Source organism: Leptinotarsa decemlineata, unplaced genomic scaffold, assembly GCF_025532065.1.
Source record: "Leptinotarsa decemlineata unplaced genomic scaffold, Ldec_3_MD MMD2_tig00002159_RagTag_RagTag, whole genome shotgun sequence".
NCBI classification, from domain to species: domain Eukaryota; kingdom Metazoa; phylum Arthropoda; class Insecta; order Coleoptera; family Chrysomelidae; genus Leptinotarsa; species Leptinotarsa decemlineata.
Window position 1 is genome coordinate 8,762,905 of NW_027412574.1, and position 22,122 is coordinate 8,785,026.

General features: G+C 33.3%; 1 protein-coding gene across 2 annotated transcripts in view; it reads left to right on the top strand.

Annotated features, from left to right (window-relative positions):
* The window catches only part of bs (serum response factor blistered), a 326,459-nt gene that overhangs the window by 44,246 nt on the left and 260,091 nt on the right, over window positions 1–22,122 (top strand). For both annotated transcript variants that reach the window (XM_074177213.1, XM_074177215.1), the window contains exon 2: window positions 9,053–9,170. In XM_074177213.1, the coding sequence (XP_074033314.1) occupies window positions 9,053–9,170 (118 nt within the window). The remainder of the gene's footprint in view (window positions 1–9,052; window positions 9,171–22,122) is intronic.

The window sequence follows — 22,122 nt, forward strand, 5'->3', positions numbered from 1 at the left end:
GCATAATTGATATGGAAAAAATTCATATGACAAATGTCAGGATTTCTTGTATCTTTTTGTTTCATATGAAAAGTTATTAGTTGAAGTATGAAAGTTTTATTTTATTTATACCTCAGAAACTACACAGATTTCGAAATTTTACATGAAACCAATTTTGTTCACCTCGAAATGGAAATTATCAGCAAATTTTTTTGTAATCGTAATGCTGAGTGGAACATGGAATTTGAGGATAGGCATGAACATATTTCATGGGCAATAAATACATTCGGCAAATACTGGTCTGTGTATGGAACTTGAAAAATATGTTTCGTCTGGTAAAGCTGTAGGTGGAGGAAGTAACGTCACGTCGCTTCCTCGCTTCCACACACTTTCATGTTTGTTTACATAAGAAAGACGCAGAAGAGACAAAAGTCTGCGCCACGTCCGCGCCTCGTCCCTGCTCGATGTCCTGTAGTCGTGACGTGGTAGTTAATAGGCGCTTTGAGTTCTTGCAGGAGCTTCCGAACTTAGACAATTCATAACGACCTGTTCAGCCAAATCACCATGAATGCTATATCCATTCAACAATACTTACAGAGGATAAAATCGTTATTATCAAAATGGCCAACGTACCACGCACTTCGTCCATTTTACTCTCACCTCAACTCATGTGGAGGTGATGTGAACTAGCCACCGAGATCGTGTGATTTGACCCCGTTAGACTTTTTCTTGTTGGGTTTTTTCAAATCATAGGTATATGCGAAGAAGCCACATACCACAGCGATCCTCAAAGCCGACATAATCCATGCCATCGGTCAAATGGGGAATGTTCCTCAATTTGGGTTATTACAGCAAATGCAACAAATGAACAAAATAAAGTTGAGTGCAATTCATGAGTTTTTCATATTCACTTCGAAAAGTATTTGTCTTTTTGTCTCGGAACTCGGAACATAAGTAGACAGAACAGCACGCCTTTGAAATATGTCATCTTTGTTTGTTTCGTACAGATAACCGATGTTGCCAAATGGTGAAATAGAAACGAATCCCTTTAAATGTTGAATGCATTATTTCATTCTTCCTTTTTAAGTATTTAAATAATTTTTTAAAGAAAAAGGTTGAAATGAAAGTTTAAAATGCGTTGTTTTAGAGCTCTTTTATGAAAACTACCAGAACACCCAGAAAAGCCATGGGAGACATTTCAACGATGTTATATTCCACACATAATGGCATCAATAGGTCTTTCAAACGAATAAAACATTTCGATGATATCTCACACAGCGCCCTCAGGAAGCACTTAATGAAACACCTTATACTTTTGATGAGAATATTCTATTTATATTCAGCGATTCATATCTGCCAATAACATAAATTCAAGCATTTTATCATTATGTTGAATGACTTCAGAAGGCCACTCCTCCGTTTGGTATTGATTGGTATTTGAAAAGGGCGGATAGGATCTAAACCAATATAAGAATATATTCTCGGAATCACGATTGAAGACAACAAAATTCGGGCTGATAGGCTGTGATCGAATGGAACCTGAAGCCCCAACCGTTTCGTCTGCTACTGCGGGATGCATCATCTGTGGTATGTGAGTTGACTATGAGGATCTACTCCTTTTAGACTGTTGACTTATTTTTCTCCATTATTACTATATCTCTTCGAATATTGTTTTAACTATCAATACTTTTTGCAGATATCTTTTTGTTTTTCAATTTTCGAAAATTTTCTTCTTTTTCACTCAACTATGAGCAGCTATTTTATATTCCCCCGTCAGCATCTCAGCAATTATCGATAGAATGCAAAGCTTGTACAGATATAATCTAGAGAGGCCGTTTAGACGTTAATAATAATGATTCTATTTATACTACACCACCTCAGCGCCGGATTACTTTCATTTCATGCCAGCCTCCACGATAATCATCTTCTGACAAATCAATTACACAATAACAGTGATAATAATACATTACAAATTATCGTTCTCTGTAAAAAGTCGCGTGGTTATGAACAGTGCCGTAAAACTTTCTTGAAGAAATAATATCTTATGTATTACTAATGTTTATACACGACGTCGTGTATAAGTTACAAGTCCAACAAATGATTTGCATATGGAGAAAAATTATTAAGCGATTTACATAATCTCGTGTCAGTGGGATACTTACGATTTTTTAAAGCGTTGACTTGACTAATTTCGGTCGCTAGGAGGCGCCTTCGGTATCAGAGTTTGTACACTCACTCAGACTTGATGTGGTGAATATTCAATTCATTGTGGTAAATTCGATTAAGATATTTGACTGTGATTGACGACTTCAAGTTTTATCGAGTTTTTATATGGTAATAGATAAACTGAAGAACCGTTTTAATATGTTGGTATCTTCTTATTAGACTAGGACTTGGATGCTGAGGTTTGCATTTTTCATTGAGATTTTGATACATTTTAGATAGACTATATCTTCCGATTTTGAAAAAAATAGTTGTACATTGTACGATTACAAACTATAAAAAACACACGTGTTTAGTCACGATGTCACCGTCACATCTTATTTCAATTTCTTTGAATCAAAAATGGATTTGTTTTCTGGTAACATCCCTTCATTTTAAGGTTATATATATATATATATATATATATATATATATATATATATATATATATATATATATATATATATATATATATATATATATATATAACATAACATAACATATATATAATATAACATAACATAACGTTGAGAAAATTTAGCGACTGGAGAAATGTACAGTAGAATGGAATAACGGGGTCTCTCAGTCAAAAAATCAAAAACTCTGCTTTACTTTGCCAAGCTTCCGCTTCTAGTGGGAAGCTTCTTCAGGGCCTATAATTTATTGAGTTGTGGGTTTTTTTGCCAATGAATAAAATTACAAATCATACTTACAGTAAAAATGAGTAAAAAACAATTAATTGAACATATAAATCGACGAAAAAAGATAAACATTAATGGAGTTTTCTGGTTTGATAAATGTCATACCTTCACATAAATGTCAATTTTCAATGGGCATGATGATTTGATAATTTTTGACTCTAAAGGGAAAGTTGATTGATACAATTTTCATTATTATCAATATGAGTTTTGGTGTAGTTCCAGCAAGTTACTGTATATACTGCTGAGATTATCAATGTTAGTTCTCTTAATCATACAATTAGAAGACTTATTAATTTCAACCATTTCAAGAAAAAGGCGTTTGGAAATATTTTTTTCTGTATGTAAAACTGTGATATTAGAGTGATTTGGTTTATGTCCTGTTTCTATAGAATGTTGCGCTAATGCACATGATTTCTTATTAAGCTTTATATCACTTTTATGTGAAGTTATTCTTATCAAATCATCATGCCCATTGAAAATTGACATTTATGTGAAGGTATGTTATATGTTCAATTAATTGTTTTTTACTCATTTCTACTGTAAGTATGATTTTTAATTTTATTCATTGGCAAAAAAACCCACAGCTCAATAAATTATAGGCCCTGAAGAAGCTTCCCACTAGAAGCGAAAGCTTGGCAAAGTAAAGCAGATTTTTTGATTTATATATATATATATATATATATATATATATATATATATATATATATATATATATATATCGCCGAATGTTATTCGAAATTTGTGTTATTTGAATATCAATTTTGGCAGGAGCGATTTATAAATATTTTAATCATGAATTTGAACGAAATTTTAAAGTAAGTCAAAGTCAGAGAGATTTTATTTTAATTCTTCATTCAATTCAAGTTGGATAATTGAATTATAATACTTTGCTGTACAGATGTAAGAAAAGAAAAGTTGAATTATTGAAGAAAAAAGACAAAATCATTAGTGTAGGGAGTTGAGACTGGCCTCAACGAATTGTTCCTTTCAATGATTTGATTTATAGCCAGTCTTCAAGTATGCACACTGACTATATGTGAAAAGTTTTCTTTCCTTATACGAGGAATTGGGTAAATTCCGGATATGTGGTTGATTACCTCGTTCACAGGCAGATCAAGCGATGACAAACATGTCGTTTGTTGTCCGCTTCAGCCTAGTTCGAAATATGATACTCTGAAGGAATTCGATTTTCAATTATTGGAAATCATCGACTTCATGTTGATGATAGACACTACCTTCCACTGACGAGTGGCCATACAGCCCTAAACCGGCCTGCAAGTGTGTTCCAATAATTGAAAATCTATTGCGGCAGTTGTATCGCCAACAGCATATGCAATAACTTCAGTGAAGAATCCTGAACTAACACCTATCTGATATAATATAAATCCCTTCGTGGTATTAGCCAGGGGGGTAGTTGTTTTATGATAGGTGTCAGTCCATTAACTTACAGTGTGGGGAGTTTAGACTGGCCTGGACGAATTGTTCCTTCAGATGATATTACAAAATCATTCGTTCTAACTTTACTGAAACTACCAGAAATGTTGCGAATTTTCTGTTTGTTCAACATTAATTTCTTGAATTCATTTTTCACCAATAAAGCGTCAGAAAACAATTAAAAATGTCAACAATGAAGGCAGAAACCCTTGATTTGAATTTGAAACGTTGATAGTAATTAGTGATGCCAATTATGACGTTATTTTTGAAAACCAAAATTCATCACCAAAGAGCAGCTCTGGGAATTAATGAAGTTTTTCTTGAAAAAATCTGATTATTAAACTGATAAGTATTGGAGAAAGTGAAATGAAATGTGAAGGTGAAAATATTTGTTTTTCCATAGTTCGTATTGGCTGAGAATTTGAAATTTTCGTAACTTTGGAGAACTGTAACTTTGGAAATAAGGGAGAGCATCAATTTTTTCTTTCGGTTTCGAAATTCACACGTCATAACACGTAGGTAAGTACACCCAAATATTTTTCTAAATCGGAATGTTGCTGTATATCGAAAATTTTACCATGTCAAATACTTGATGAAGTCAGGGGGAGAAGAAATTAAAATTCAAATGAAAATCATCAATCTCCAAAATTACTACAGGGTGTTCATAAGGTATATAATGAAGTAAATTTATTATGATCTAAATGAACACTGTTAATGAAAATTTCCTTAATAGGTCCATTTCTGGTTTACGGTTATTTGAAAGACATATTAATTTGATATGCTCGGTGATCTACCTTTAAGTTGTAACAGGTTAGGCAACAACACTAAAATTCTAAGCTATTTACAAAATAATAAATAAAAATTGATAATAAAATGAAATAAAATGACGTATATTTATTACACTTTCAATAAACTGATGAAAAACACGTTTCGTTAAATTTATATTTAACCAGTTCAATTAGTCTCCTTCACTTCCAGACCACACTGTATATTATTCAAAAATATTTTTTAACATTTGGTTTTCTGACAATAAAAACTCAAAAACATGAAATTTTGATCTTATTCGATTCTATATTTTTAACGCTTTGAGGAAGGTGAGTTTATGTGAACTCAAATCGAAAGTAGTTCCACAAGACCTCAACATTTTACCAAAAAACTTCTTTTTTATATTTGGAAATTATTAAAGACACAATGTTCAAATATATGAACAGAGTAAGTGACTGACTTAACTCGTATTTTCAACAATAGGATTTCATCGTGCCTTGACATGATACCGCAGAGTCGGCACCCGATTCACATGACGCGGCTAGATTCGACAACTATCGATAGGGAATGGGTTTAAGAAAGTTGGAGTACCACTAACAAAAACGAACAGACAAGTCACAACATCGAAATTAAGTTAGTGAAATGTCATACCAGTTACAGTTAAATGTCTTGGAAATATTAGGCGTAACATCCCGAGGCTCTCAGTGTGTCTTAATTGCAATTTCCAAAGACGTTTGGCATCAAAAGGGGTCAGTTGTTAATGTGTAATGTTGTTGGGCAAACATTTTTCCTTTTGTTATCGCTAATGTTACTAATGAACCTGTTGAATTTGTGGATTTGAAAAAAAATCAACTAGCAACTACAGCCACTAATTAGAGGGATCTACAATCAATAGTACTGGCAAGTAGTTTATTTCTCATTTTGTAGTTGTGTACGTCTCTCTTGTCCACTAATTTAGAGGCGACAGTGTTGTACCATGCGTCATGGAAAAACATTAGTTGCTACAGAATCACATGATTTTAAGCCATCAAAGTTGAAAAAAAACTTTTGTACAGTCAAATTATGTACTGATTCGAATGACATCAAAAATATAAACCAACAAAAGTGGCTTGCGATCTATCCCAAACTGAGTTTCCATATCAACTACTCTGACATTTACATCGGTCCCAAGATGGACCCCGAGAAATATTCATTTTGGCCAACAGTAGCTGACTTTCATCCACTATAAGAAGAATATCTCCATCTCGAATTCCTCTTGTAATCGGGGGCTCTAAAGAGTGTTTTGACCGTGCAACTGGAAACAGTCGCGATAAATTTGTATGCACAATTCATTACAATTCATTTCTGACTAGCCACTGTCAACCAAGGAAACATCTTTAAAATATGGGCCTAGTGGACAGACCTCTATGCAGGATGTGTGAACAGGAAGATGAAACTGTCTGGCATATCCTATGCGAGTGTCCGGAGTTATCGTCAATGAAACAATGTGTGTTCGACGAGTCTTGGCCTACATCTGCCGATATAAAGGAGATGTCTCCCAGCGACCTGTCTACCTTCTTGGAAAGGACAGGATGGACGATGCCTTGGAGGACAACTCCACATGTGGTCACATGTGGCCTAAGTGCTGTGGGCCTACACTCACCCCCCCTACTCTACAGATATAGATACAGAACTGTTAACAGTCGACACAGCAATGAAACTGCAGCTTCAGCCTTTGTAATAGTATCTAAGAAGCCGATTAATTTGTATGGACAATTCATTAATATTTATTTTGGCTTTTACAATAAAGTTACATTCAATTTTATTACAGTCCATTCAGATTATATAATAAACTAATAAAAAATTATTTGACTCCTAATATCCTCCTAAAGTCTTGGAGAAAGCTCTCCAAAGTGTGACTTTAAATATTTCTCTTGACAAATAATTTGTAGTAAATGTGTATTGTGAGGAACTAATTGATAATAAAGCTTTCTTTGACTCACACTGTTTCTTCATAACATCATTTTGTCGTGCCTATTTCATCATATGCTAGAGAGTATCATTGTCTGCTATTGTTTTTGGATTCAAAGGATTCTTTCCTTTCATCTTCAGTACATTTAACACGTCATTTCCAATCAGATAAGAAAGCAGTCGTTGAAAAGGATGAATTAGTATCCTAGCGTACGGATTGTCAATTCATAAACTAAGATATATCGTATCGATGAAGCTTCACTACACAAAAGGTAAATAATTAGTGATTATTTCCAAAACTTACAGTTAGATAAAAAGATAAAAGGAGAAAGCATAACTCGGCTCCTTTCGTAATACATAATTAGCGGCCATATGCATATATTATTCGGTCGGGAATGCTAAGAAATTATAATACGTTCTTCAAAAAATACAAAAGGCTAAAAAAGTGCGTCATCATTCTGTACTAATGATCCCAATATTGTTAGTAATAAAATTATAATTATAGGCGTTTGTGCCGACACGAATACTTTTTCATAATGGAAAATATCTGTCAAAAATTATGAAAGAAAAAATATATGATCCATTATATTATAGTTGAAATAGAAATTGGTTTTACAATGCTTATTATCGATCTTTTTTATACATACATCCAATATACATACCTGTCATGTTGCTTTTTAAACTTCTAAGACATTCATAGAATTCAATAATGCAGTAGCAGCCGTCATCTAGTAGATGTGTTGCTTTATAACAAGGTGTAAGACGAAATTGATGTAACACTTGCTCCTTAATGATTGTAAGAGAGATTTCTCGAATAGGGGGACCGCTGCGTTGTCCAATCAGTTGAACTTATATCTTATTTGGCAAATGTTCTGTCCCACAAGTGTGGAATACAATATTTTTGACACAATTTGATAATTGAAGTATTTCATTATTCAACCTACTCTCCTTTTAATTGAAAAAAAAAAGATTTTCCGTTAACTAGCTATCGCACCCCTACGAATGACAACCTTCAGGAGTCGAAACTTGTGCGAGCTAAGGACTAACGAGGTCTTACCTTTCAACGTGTGATTCCTAACACGGGGTAGACGATAGCGTTCAGCCTGCGGCTTGAACCATCGACTCACACATCGGCCGATTGACTGAGTAAACAAAGCACCCACGTCGAACTGCCCGGCTACCGACCTGGATATATTTATTACAGCCTTTAGACTTCTCAAAAAAAATTGTCTTGCTCTGCAAAACAAATCTTCAAAACTTGGATCACCTTTTCTTTGGAAGAAAATTTAATTCGTACTAATTGAGGCAACAGATTATAGTTGAATGAAATCATATCTGATGAGTAACGGAGTATTCGAGTAACTCGTGTCCCTAGTCCTTAGGCACGAAAAAAATAGAATCTGTTAATCTCCTAAAATCTTTTTTTTCCTTAACCAGATGTCGCCCACTCCCTACGAACGACAACCCTCAAAAGTTGAAACTTGTGCGAACTAGGGATTGCCGGGGTGTTATTTTTCAACGTGCGATTTCTAGCACGGATTTACTCTTGGACAACTCCCTACTTCTTCCTATAGTTATTTTTCGTTGAGTTATTATTAACGTCGAATAGTGATTACCAGTTATTGTTCTACCATGTTCTCCAGGAAATCAATCATGATTATTTCGTGGCATTCCCAAAATACTGATACATGAATTTTGACAACAGATTTTTGAAGATGAAATTTCTTGGGTCTTGGAGAACTATAGTATCGTGTCTTCATTCCATAGTTCTCTGTTTTGTTTCTGGGTTGTATGCATTTGAACATGTTTTATCAATAATACTGGCGTTTTAATACTGCGTCTTAAGTGTCTCAAGACGCAGGTTTTTTATGAAGACATCAGTGATTGATGGTTTCAACAAAAATCCCCTTAAGATTGAATAAAATTGATGGGAAACATATTCTGTAAAAGCAATTTGGATTTACTCACACGAACATTGGTTTTATCATTGATTCTTATTATGAATAATTTTTTTATTTCAGGCGTACGAGTTATCAACGTTGACCGGAACTCAAGTCATGCTTTTAGTAGCATCAGAAACAGGTCACGTGTACACCTTCGCTACTAGGAAGTTACAACCTATGATTACCAGTGAAGCAGGTAAATATACTTTTCTATAACATAGCATTAATCATTTCAACCCTTTTTGTCAGACTTTTTCATATGTATCTGCTGATTTAACTCTATGAACAACATTATAATTTTCTTCCAATAATCTCTCTCAAACCCATTCATAGACGTTGCAAATTGCAAATATTGGAATTCTTATGTAAAATACTGAGGCAGCTAGTCGTATCATTTTATTGATTACGAGTGATTCAACTTGACAAGACTAACAGCTGAGGTGATAAGCATACTATTTTTCTAAGTACTGGAGTCATAGTTAACCAAACCATTTTTTATAAAACGCTGAAAATTATGTTTGGCTGCTGAGCACAACACACCAGACTGGATGTCATACATCAGTGTCAGCTTGATAGGTAGAATCGAAACCTTTTCCACACCACAAGTAGAAATGTGCATCTCGCTAACCTAATTGACATGATTGGAAGCTGCCTAAAAGTAGTCAGTCATCTAGAACACCATTTTTTGCAATCAAAACTCGATACAATACAGCGCTATGTCTGCCATAGATCTCATCATTTGTACTAGACGAAATGAATCATGAATGTCACTTTTTCAATGTGATTTAAATGTTTCTTGGTGAATGAAGTTCGAACTGCCATCATCTGGAAATGTTTCAATAGATTTGAAATTTACGAGGATATAAAATAATTATAAAAAATTGAAAAATAAAAGAATAGGAACAAAATAGTTCAAACTAAATTTTTTAACGAAATTTCGAGTTATTATCTACAATAGGGTGGTCACAAAAAATCAATGTTGGAATTTTTTTAAGGCGATTCCTCTGAAAGCTCCCAATTGGCTAAGAAATGAGATAGGTGAAGTTTCAGCTCAATTTATCCAATTGAGCCTCATCAAGGTTGAAGTTCAAACTTTTTATAAAGGTGTTTCTTTTAATAAAATACCAAACAATATTGCAAGATTCAATTACATCTGCTGTCCAGATTCCTGTTCATTTATTTTCTTAATTGGTACATAAAAAAGGATGCAGTTAAAACTGTTTTTGAAGTAAATATAGCACAATTCAAATTGAAAATTTTGGATTTAGAAGAAAATTAAACGAAAAAGTATAAAGAATAAGAAGAAATCCTATTATTTTTTTAAATTAAAATATAAAAAAGAAAGCATAAAAAAAGAAATTATTATTATTATTCAAATCATCTAAAAGAACATTTCATTCAGGTCTGTCTCAAATTACCTACACTGTGGGTTAGTGAACTGACACCTATCAAAAAACAACTACTCCCATGGCTAATACCAAGAAGGGCGTTGGATTATATCTGACAGGTGCCAGTGCAGGATTCTCCACTGAAGTTATTCCTGCATGTGCTGTTGGCGATACAACTGCCGCAATCGATTTTTAATTATTGAAACACACTTGCAGGCCGGTTTCGGGCTGTTTGGCCACTCGTCAGTGAAAAGTAGTGTCTATCATCAATATGAAGTCGATTTCCGATTGAAAATTTTTGATTTTGATTTGAAAATTGAATTAATTTGAACTAGGCTGAAGAAAACGAGGTAATCAACGCATATCCGAAATTTGCCTAATTCCTCGTGTAAGGAAGAAAACTTGACAAACTGAGTGGGCATACTTGGAGATTGGATGTAAATCAAACTATCTAAAAGAACAATTCGTTGAGGCCAGTCTCAGTTTACTCAAATTCATAAGTTGAAAAAAGTGTTTATTTTATGTTTCATTCTATATTGTTTAATAATTACGTATTTTTCTTAACTTTAAGGATTTGGATCATGACCGTTCTTAGAAAAATATAAATATCTTCTGAAAGTTTTAACAAAAAAGTAGTTAGAGTAAAACTTGAAGATAGCAATATTTCCTATGAAATGAAATAAGAATAAAATTTTCATGACAAAAACTTTAAATTTTATGAGGAAAAAACAAATAGCAAATATTAGGGGGGTCCCGACGGCATTATGACGAAAATATTTTTTTACCTTATACTTTGTAACCACCTAATCTACAATCGTTTATATTATTTTCTATACTTTGAGACTATTCCTAGGGCACCTGCAAGCTTTTCTCTCTCTGCTATCAGTTTTCTGGTAAAGTGCATCGTAGCACGTTTTACAGATCAATAAGGGGTTTTCCTACGTTGTAGATCACCAATCTACCCTTACTGCATGCGTGATTGTCAACATTCATGGTATTTCATTGAACATTTTTCAACAACCTCTCAGCTTAATCGATATAGGATATAGGGTAGCCGGTGAATTCAATTCTTCAAATAGTAGGTATCGGAGAAATCAGCTTTTCTGGAAGAACCTTTTTGTCTTTCTTTCTAATTCTTATTTGGAAAAATATCTGTGAATGTTGTAATTGACATTCCTTACCTTTTTCCCATTTATGAATTTTTGAATTTTTGAAAATGAATGAAATAAAGGGTCATAAAAGTTGTTTCTTTATGAATAGCTCCATTTTATAGTTTTCCAGTCGGTGATCTTTTCAGCGTATAATTTTGCCAAACGGCATCGATTTGCACCAAAAGTTGGATTAGGGTTCACTTTATTCTCTACTTCAAAGTTGTCCCTGTACCGTCAGTTCATTTTACCCAGGGAGTGGATGCCACCCCTTCTCGGGGATAAAAACGGTTTCATCGAAAACAAATCTTGAAATAGATAGACGGAATGACTCGATTCTAAGCAACTTTTGTTTACAGATTTTTCTGGAAATCGATACTTTTCTCTTATGCATGATTGAATAATTCGAAAAAGTATTTTGTCGAACAAATCATTTTTAGTAGAAATGTAGCTTGAGAAAAAGCGAATATGGAATAGTGGGTTTATTTTGTCTGTAGATGCAATACAAATGGCTTCTTGAAGGTTATCTCTTATTCATCAAATGCCAAAGTTATTAGTTTTGACGTGAAGTAACCAAACGTCAATGCATTTCTCTGGGAAAACTTTTTCGAACTGCTGAGCGAGTTATAACGAAAATAATGTTGAATTTTTTTTCTGGGACATCAAAGTGTGAAATAATCGCTACCCTAGTCACTTCATTCATGTACTTGACCCCTATAAATTACTTAGTTTTGAAAAACATGAGCTTCAAGTGAAAAAAGCATTTTTGTAATTTTGTAGAAAAATGCATTTTTCAATTATAACTTGAAAAAAAGCTTCAGCTATTTTGGTTATTTATAAATGCAGCAGTTTTTTAGGTATTTTGAAGTAAGTAAAATTTTGGGAATTATTAAAAATTTAATTTTTCGAAAATAATTTGAAAACAATTCATTATATGCAAGATTCAGCTATATTGTGTATTCATGAATGCAGCAGTTGATAGTTTTTGAGATATTTCGAAGTAACGAAAATTTTACTCCGTTTATGTTGGGTCTACAGACAGCTACATTTTACATTCTCACTTAATACAACAATTTTGAGTTATTCGCGAAATCCGTCCTAAATTTCGATTTATTTGCTGAAAAATTGACACATTGACTCGCGTTTATTACTTTCAATGATCGGATTATAAGACCTTTGTTTATACAGATGCACAAACACTCCATAAAAGTTCTCAAAACGCTCTGAGAGCAGTACCTGTGCTTTAAGTTACTATTCACGTTGGATTTAAATCATTGTTAATTATAGTCATTCAGAAATACCAACTCAGGAAATCAGTTCCAAAAAATACCCACTTCTCCATATTTGAGAGTCCAAAAAAAGCAGTATGTTAAGGTTAACCTTGAAACGATGGCAGATGAATTTTGTCGCATAATTCTGATAGACATCGTTGAAATTAAACTAGCTGAGTCGGTCGAAAGTATTTATTAAATAGAGATAAATCCCCAACTGTATTTTGAGTTTCCAGCTAGTCGAAGTTGCCTGTGATATTTGGGTCTCCGGCAGCTCTTTTCTGAATAGAATCTAACAGCTTCAGAATATGCTTAAGAACAGAGCTCTATATTTGTTAGCAATATTCCAAAAGCCTCATTTGAGCTTTTTAAAACATTACAAGTTTCGAGTTCAAAATAGTGTTTCTAGTTCAAGTAACAAAATTGTCCTCCATGAATGTTCCAGTTTGATAAATTATTTAATCTTTCTTTTTTTTATTAATTGGAGAGTGACCAAATAAAAAACCGACTCAGCAGAGCTTCTGATACCATGTTTAATAATAAACTCAATTGAACTGGTTAGTAGATGTTGGATTAAGCACTCATTAGCATTATTCAAATTAGCACTAGGATCCTAGTCAAAGTGTCAAGATTCTCGTCACACTCCACCTTGTACTTATCCTTCCTCATGATATATTAATTTGAATACGTGTGAAACGCTTAGTTGCGGTCTATTTCTCTGTGTGCTTATTCATTCGACAGAAATCTAGATAAATTATGCTTCATACATGCATTTTATCGGACTGGCTCGTTGCGAAGTCTTAATTCCGTCTTCGATTTTTCTCTTCCATAATAACGGTATCAATTTGTAAATTTGTGTTATTCCTTCTATGGAAGTAATATGAAGAAATTATTCATTATCTAGTTCACTGCCGAATTAATCAGCTTTCAATTTTTTGAAGTGAAAAATGTTCACTGTTTCATTTCACCGTTAAGGATGAGAAGTTTTGGTGGCTAGGTGTCCCTATATCTTCATATTCATATTATGTATTAATACCGCCTTATTATTCTGTTTTCAGAGTGCTAAATCCAAATATGACACTTATTAAGCCGTGTCACCTATCTTTCTTTTACATTTGCACATCAATATATTGAATTTTTTCATTTATTACAGAATTTAACAGCTTTTATATACTACAAATGAAATTGTTAAATAATTTGTCCTGGATGTAGAAGAGTTGGCAGCACTGCTGAAATACCTCTACTGTCCAGAAAAAGGTGAATTATATTGTTCTGATGTTTTGTTTACTGTCAACCTATATATGTACTGTCTGGTTCCCAGTACATATGCTCATTCAAATGTCTAATCGCGGTTGTGAGCACTCTGCTAACATTTTTTGTTATATTTGTGGTGAGTTTGTTATTAAAAAAACATCAAAGAAACATTACAGACTTTGTGAAAAATGTTTATTTCTCATATTTTGGAATTAAACTTTGTGATCAGGATAAATCTTGGGCCCCGCATAGGGTATGTTATGTTTGTGTTGAAGATCTTAGAAAATGGTCAGAAAATGAGAAAAAATCTTTCAAATACGTTGTTTCTATGGTATGGAGGGAACCTAGAAACCACACTGATGATTGCTACTTTTGTAGTATTGATATTACTGGCCATAACTCGAAAAACAATATGGTAATAACCTACCCTAACCTTATTTCCGCTATCCGACCAGTAGGGCACCATGTTCAAACTGAAATGTTTTCTGATGTACTGTGAGATATAGATGAGCAAGATGATGAAGAGTTTCAATGTGCTACAGCAAATATAGAGCCTAAACTGTTTACTCAGATTGAGCTTAATGACTTAGTCAGGGATTTTGGGTTAACAAAAGAAAAACTTGAATTGCTTGGTTCTAGACTAAAAGAAAATAACTTGTTGGTAGTTGGAACTAGCATATATGTGTATAGGAAGAGAGAGCAGCAGTTTTCGAAATTTTTTGAACAAGAAGGTGATTTAGTGTACTGCTCAGACATTCCAGGTCCGATCAAAGAGTTTGGTGTTGAATACAAAAAAGAAGACTGGAGGCTGTTTATTGATTCTTCCAAAACTAGTTTGAAAGCACAATAGTAACACTTATGCATCTATACCTGTTGGCCATTCTGTATATATGAAAGAGGTTTATGAAAACCTAGAAATAGTGTTGAAAAAAATTGGCTATTCGGCTCATGGTTGGATGATATGTGGTGACTTGAAAGAAAAATGCATGCTTCTTGATCAGCTAGGCCGTTTCACCAAATTTTCATGTTTTTTTGTGTGAATGGGACAGTAGAGCAAGGGATCAACATTGGTGCAGAAAGAACTGGCCTGTGAGGGAGCCTTTAAAAGCCGGCGAGAAGAACATTCTCCGCAAAAACTTTGTAGATCCGAAACAGTTTGTAAAGGCATTGTCCAAAGATGTACCTTGTTTCAAGTATCTCTGTCAGAAATTACCAAACCTTTCAGAGGATAAACTTAAAGAAGGCGTCTTTGTAGGACCCGACATTCAAAAAATGATGTTCGACGTAAACTTTGAAACCACAATGACCATAAGTGAGAAAGAAGCATGGGTATTATTCAGGCAAGTTGTTAAAACATTCTTAGGAAATGCAAAAGACCCAGAATATCGTACCATTGTAGCTAACATGTTAAGGAATTTCAAGAAACTAGGATGTTTGATGAGCCTGAGAGTCCACTTCTTTAACAGTCATCTTGATTACTTCCCGAAAAATTTGGGAGATGTTAGTGAGGAACAGGGTGAGCATTTTCACCAAGATATTAAATTGATGGAAAAACGTTACCAGGGCCGCTGGAACATCAACATGATGGGAGATTACTGTTGGTGACTTCACCGTGAAGTTCAACAAGCTACTTACGCAGGAAAAGCTACACAAGAAACTTCAAAGAGAAGAGAAAGGAAGTATAAACCAATTCCATCTGACTAGTTAAACCTACATTACAACACTGTATCATTATATCAAATAACCTACTGTAAATAAAAATCATGAAAGTGATTTAACATAGTGTTTCATTAATTTTACCATATATCGTACATATTTTAAATTATATAAAAAAAATCAATTTCTCAAAAACTATGGGTGATACAAAAAAATAAGACAAGATTTGGATTCAGCACACCAAGATATATAAAAATCAGCTATTAAAGTAAACAAAGTTTTCAAAAACATTTTTTTTGTTGGCCTGTGTAATCAGTATACATTTTGCGAACAACCAATTTTCTCATTAAAAATATCAGTTTTGATGTACACGGCTTGTTTTTCATGAGAATCTATGATTCTAAAATTCAAAATTTTTTGTATGTTAGAGGTTCAAACTTCTATTGTCTAAAAACTTGTTTGTATAATTAACATTTTGAAGAAAAATAATGTGAATTTTAATTGTTCTCAAAAAATGTTTATTTATTGATCAATTGTGTTGCCCCCTTCAGAGTAGTCCCCCTTAGATATAATACACTTGTACCAGCGTTTTTTCGTATCCTTGAAGAAGTTCTGATAAGCACTTTGATGTATGTCCTTGAGCTTTCTTCGCGATTTGATTTTATCTCCTCAATCATCACCAAAAGCCGTCCGTTCATGGGTACCTTCAATCCTGGGAAAGAAAAAAGTCGCAAGGGGCCAAATCTGGTGAATACGGTGGCTGAGGCTTGAATATGGTGTTGTTACGAACAAGCGATGACGCGTGAGTAGATGCATTATCGTGATGCAAAAGCCATGAATTGTTTTTTCATAATACCGGACGTTTTCTTCCTATTGCTTTTCGCAAGCGGCGTACAACTTCAAGATAATACTCCTTATTGACCGTACGACCATCTGGCAAGAATTTCTGATGCATTACACCACGGTAATCAAAGAAAAGAGTGAACAAAACCTTGACATTCGATCGAACTTTGCGTGCTTTTTTGGTCTTGGTTCTTCTGTGCTCTTTCATTGGACTTTTGTTTCGATGTCATTACCATATGGCTCTGTTAGGCAAATATGGATCGCCGTTGACGTCATTCAATAATTCCTGAGCGATGATCATGCGACGATATTTTTGGTTAAAATTCAGCAAATTTTCAACGAAAATCTCTGCCACACGCATCAAGTGCTGAATTTCTGAAAAAAATGCATGATATGAGACAATCCAAAAACTTCTCTAATAGTGATTCGACGGTGAGCAAAACCTTGACATTTTATTTCTACTTTCTGTGAAAAGTAAGCACTTATTTAACTAAGAGTACAATCACCGTATGCTACTGTCAACATTTCAAATTTTTTGGAGCACTTTATTCCATTTTTACACGCTTTGTATTAGCTTCACTTGTATGTATGTATGTTTGTTTTTTTATAACTCTCCTTTTCATTCCATATCTGGATCTGTATTTGACAGAATTATCGACATTACTGCTTGATCTATTCGCGGGCAAATGGCGCTGTACGTAACCTCCTTGATATATCGACATTATTGCTTGATCTATTCTCGGGCAGATGGCGCTGTATGTAACCTCCTTGATCTAATTCGAACTCACTCTACATGTATTTCTTCATTTGAAAAATGTATTTTTTCTATTAACACGCGCCCCGACATGGTCATTTTTCTAAACAGTATACGGTTGATGGATCCCATAGTTTATATAAAATAAATATAGTTTAATAAACTAAAATATGCGCTTTTAAAGAACATCGAACTAAAAAGTTAGAAATAATTTTTTTTTAAATAAGCTTGAAACAATAACGAAAAAAGCGTGGGAGCTTTGTGTCATATTTTTTGTATATCAAGCGCCCGTCGCTTTTCTTACAATACCTAATACTAGTATTTTTCGTTCGTTATTGTTTTAAGCTTGTTTAAAAAAAGTTATTTTTAACTTTTCAGTTCGATGTTCTTTAAAAGCGTGTTTTTCAGTTTTTCAAATTATGTTTATTTTTCCTACACAAAACTTGATGCAAATTATTTGACCATTTTTTTATAGCAGAAAATCGTCGAATACGCAAAACACTTCTAACATTAATGCCTCTCACCAACAATCTATACATGCGAAACTGCTGAAACTGTCAACATATGTTCGTGACGGGTGTACCAACATAAAAAAATAAAAAAGTCGCTAATCCAATGTACCTAGAAAGCTCGCGAAATTTGAAAATTCATCTGATTTTTTTTTAAATAGTTCTCTTATACTCGGACATTCATTCATGCATATACATGTTTTCATATATTGAAGAAAGTTTCGGAAATTTTACTTTACCACATATCAAAATTTTATTAATATTTATTCGAAATTGATGGATGCTTATTTGAAAATAAAATAAAATAGATTTGTTAATGAAGGAGCATTTGTGTAAATTTCGTGAGAAATATGATGAAATTTCGTCGCTAGCTGTGAATACAAAAGTGTTATGAAATTTTAACAAATCATCAACGAGTCCAAAATAGTAAGGCACAAATCTATATTTCTACAATTGTTGTTTTAATTTTTATCGTTCTTTCAATAAAGAATACATTTAATTTCTACAATATTAGGAACGAATTTTGGAAATTTCACTATATAATGTTAATAATAATGTTTATTCACTTTATTGGTCACGTGTATATAACAGAGATTGGGTAAACAAACGTAGGCATCGCTGAAGCAACATTTTCGAAAAAACGATATTACCAAATTCCAAACTATAACTAAACTAATAAAATATATGTAAGAGTATTCTATACAATGAATAGACATGAACTGTTAACTATACATTAGCATAATGGATTGAATTCGATACAATGAATAGATATAAACTGTTGAAAATAAATTAGCATAATAAATTGAAAATAAACTATATACATGACTGATGGGATTGAAATTGAGTACTTTTTCTTGAGTTTATTCTACAGGGGGTTTTATTCTCATTCATAAAAGTCATATTATATTTTAGTAAATAGGCATCACATATAAATTTTTTTAGGAAATGTGCTGATTAATAATTTGATGAAACAAAGTTTTTGCAGAATTTCTGAGCCAATTTTTCAGTTTTTCTTGAATTTACATTTATTTTGTTTATTAATTAGTATTTTTATATTTATTATATTTTATTATATTTTAATTAGTATAATCTCCAGATCTTTGGGCCAAGATAACTACAGTATCTTCGACCTACCAATTTTTGGCATCGTGGAGCTAAAAATGTATTTTCTTTTCTTCGGGTATTCTAAATGTGTTCCATGATATACGTAATTGAAATGAAGAAGCCCCTGTCATTGTGGAGATACGTTGTCGTCTTCATATTATGGAACCATGGAGACACGAAACTATTTTTGTACTGTTTTTGTTCTGGTGAGGAAAATATGTTTTAAATAGATTCATTAGACGATCAGAGGTTTCAAATCATGTTTTTTTATATTATTCAAATACTTGTGTTCAAGTATTTTTAGTGCTCTAGATATTCATTTTTTTTCATTATTAGACACTTTATTATCCAACACTTTTTTAGACAATGCAATTCCGAACCTAATATTCACATTCTCTAAAAAACACCATCAACCCAATTTCAATAAAAAATTTCTACTCATGAGAAATAAATATTTTAATGAATCTTCTGATGAGAACATCCATCCAGTCGCCAAACCTTGAATTTCTCATTATGTCACAGTATACTTTTTTCAAGTCTAGAGGGTGAAGAACAGCCCATCAAACTTATAATATTTGATGAAAACCATTGATTCCAGTGAATTACGATATTGGACGTACTTACCCTAGGAACAGTGTAATTCCGTGCTTGTTGAACAAGATACTTAGTTAGTAGAATACTTGAAAGCAGATACTTACATATGAGGTATAAATTCCAGAATCCCAACTATTTTTCGAAAATGTCTGAATTATGAAAAATTACGAAGCAAAGAGGGTTGAATGATTGATAACAATTTGTGTTGCATGCTACTTTTTAATTGGTGCATAGAATTTATATGTCGCTCAAGGAAACGTATTTGCACTCATGTATACCCATTAAGTGAAAATTGAATTACTTTACTTTAATAAGTTGAAAATTTCAGCAACTGCTTTAGAAAACCTCACATAAATTTAAAATTTTCTCATTGGTGGACTTAATTTCGAAAGCCTACACTTCACGTACCTCGAAAACTTTCCGACACTATATTCAAACCGTACTTGTTCAATGCAATTTTATGTACGTAGATTTCGCAAGCGGCAAAAAATAAATAGTTGTATAAATTGGACGAAAGTTTGGTTATCATCGAAATATCAAAATGTACTGCCGTGTGTCTTTAATAATCCTAATGATTGAATGATAATCTATGTTTTTCGTAGTGTTCTATAAATGAAATGTAATGTTAGATAAATATTTTGTGATTGAGAATATTGAATTTATCGTCATCAGTCATCTAACTGACCACTTAAAATTTTATGAACTTGCAATCTCTATTACTTCTTTTGAAATCTTTAAAAAAAAGTAATTATTGAGTCATTCGGCTCGTGAAAATATTTTTAAACATCAAGTTAGAGAATTATCTGTGATTTGAAGTAATATAAAGTCTAATGAGGCATAATTTCAAATAAGGAATTACACTTTCCATTTCCTAGAACATTTATATGAAATATCGATGGTTTATGCTCCAAAACTTGGCCTTAAATCAATATTACATAATAATTTGGAGTGAAAGAATAAAATGTCGACCCCTGGAACAGCTTTTTGTATAATATTTCCAGCATAATCATTATAAGTTTCATAAAATTTTGGCAACCTAAAACTCGAACGGACTTTATATGACATATCGTAAAGGAGTCACAAAAATGTGGAAACTAAAAGAAAGCTCAAGTATTTTTTGCATAGAATTCATAAAACTGAAAAAGTTCATTCAGTTTGCTGAAACAATACACACTATTCCATAGAAACTCCGATAAATTTTCGTCATGTGGACACCCGGCGATTTTGAAAAAATTTTTGACTGTACTTACGTATTTTGATGCGTAGATTACGAATCCGAAAGAAAAAAGCGGCGCTCTCCCTTATTTAAAAAGTTACGACTCTTCAAAGTTCAGAAAAGGGCAACTTTTCAGCCTTCTTTTCACTAAATAAACTATTTAAAAACACAAGCATTTATTCACTAGGTCACCTTTACACCTTATTCCTCCTTCTTTAACACTTTTCACCTCAATAATCAACATTTATTTTAAAAAAAACTTAATTTAAAAACGAATGCTTCTCCTGGTGACATTATTCTATTTTACTAGTGACATTTCAGAAAAAAGCGGTTGGTATTTGCCGTCGCCTACTATTTCAAATTCGTAATACACCACCAAAAACCAATTTACGATCTAAAGAATGAAGGTAAAAAACATTTGAATTACTTCAGGAATATGGACTGCATCAGTCGTACCAACCATATCATTAACCTTAAAAACGTAAATTTTTTTAACAATATCAATAATCAACATTTTTATAAGAAAAATGTTGATTATTGAAGTGAAAAGTGTTAAAGAAGGAGGAATAAAGTGTAAAGGTGACCTAGTGAATAAATGCTTGTGTTTTCAAATAGTTTATTTAGTGAAAAAGAAGGCTGAAAAGTTGCCCTTTTCTGAACTTTGAAGGGCCGTAACTTTTTAAATAAGGGAGAGCGCCGCTTTTTTCTTACGGATTCGTAATCTACGCATCAAAATACGTAAGTACAGTCAAAAATTTTTTCAAAATCGCCGGGTGTCCACATAACGAAAATTTACCGAAACTCTTAGCAAATGTGGTTTGTTTTACAGTTTAAAGCTTATCGCCACTTGCCCGGCACAGCACAGCACGGCCCGTTTCGTCAAAATACGGATAGGATTGGAACAATGAAAATAAATGGACAACCGCCCACTAGCCCGGCACGGCACAGCCAAGAGCGTCCGCCGCCGGATAGGATTCCAGCTCTCCGATCCTGACCGTCGCCGGCCAGCGCTTGCCAGCATTAACTTGTCCAAAAGTTTCTGGGAAGTTTCTGCTTTTCTGTTTTGCTATGTTAAGGCCGGCTCTAGAATGTCCAGAACATCTGAAAATTTGCCTGGAGTCGTTCGGAAATGCTGGAAAAATTTCTCCTCATCTTCTTTTAGATCGTTGAAAAGATGATGAAACTCTCCCAGATTTGCTCTCTTTTGATGAATGGAATGGACCCACAACATTCTTTTTTGTGACTATTTTCTTCTACATTCAATAATGCGGCCACTATAATGACGACTTCTTCGTCAGAACTGCTAGTGATAGATATGTTTCTGTCACCGCTCGATGCCAAGTGTCATCGCCAACTTGTTCAACTACAACCAGCATACTGAAGGTGCTGTTTGTTCGATTTCAAGAGCAAT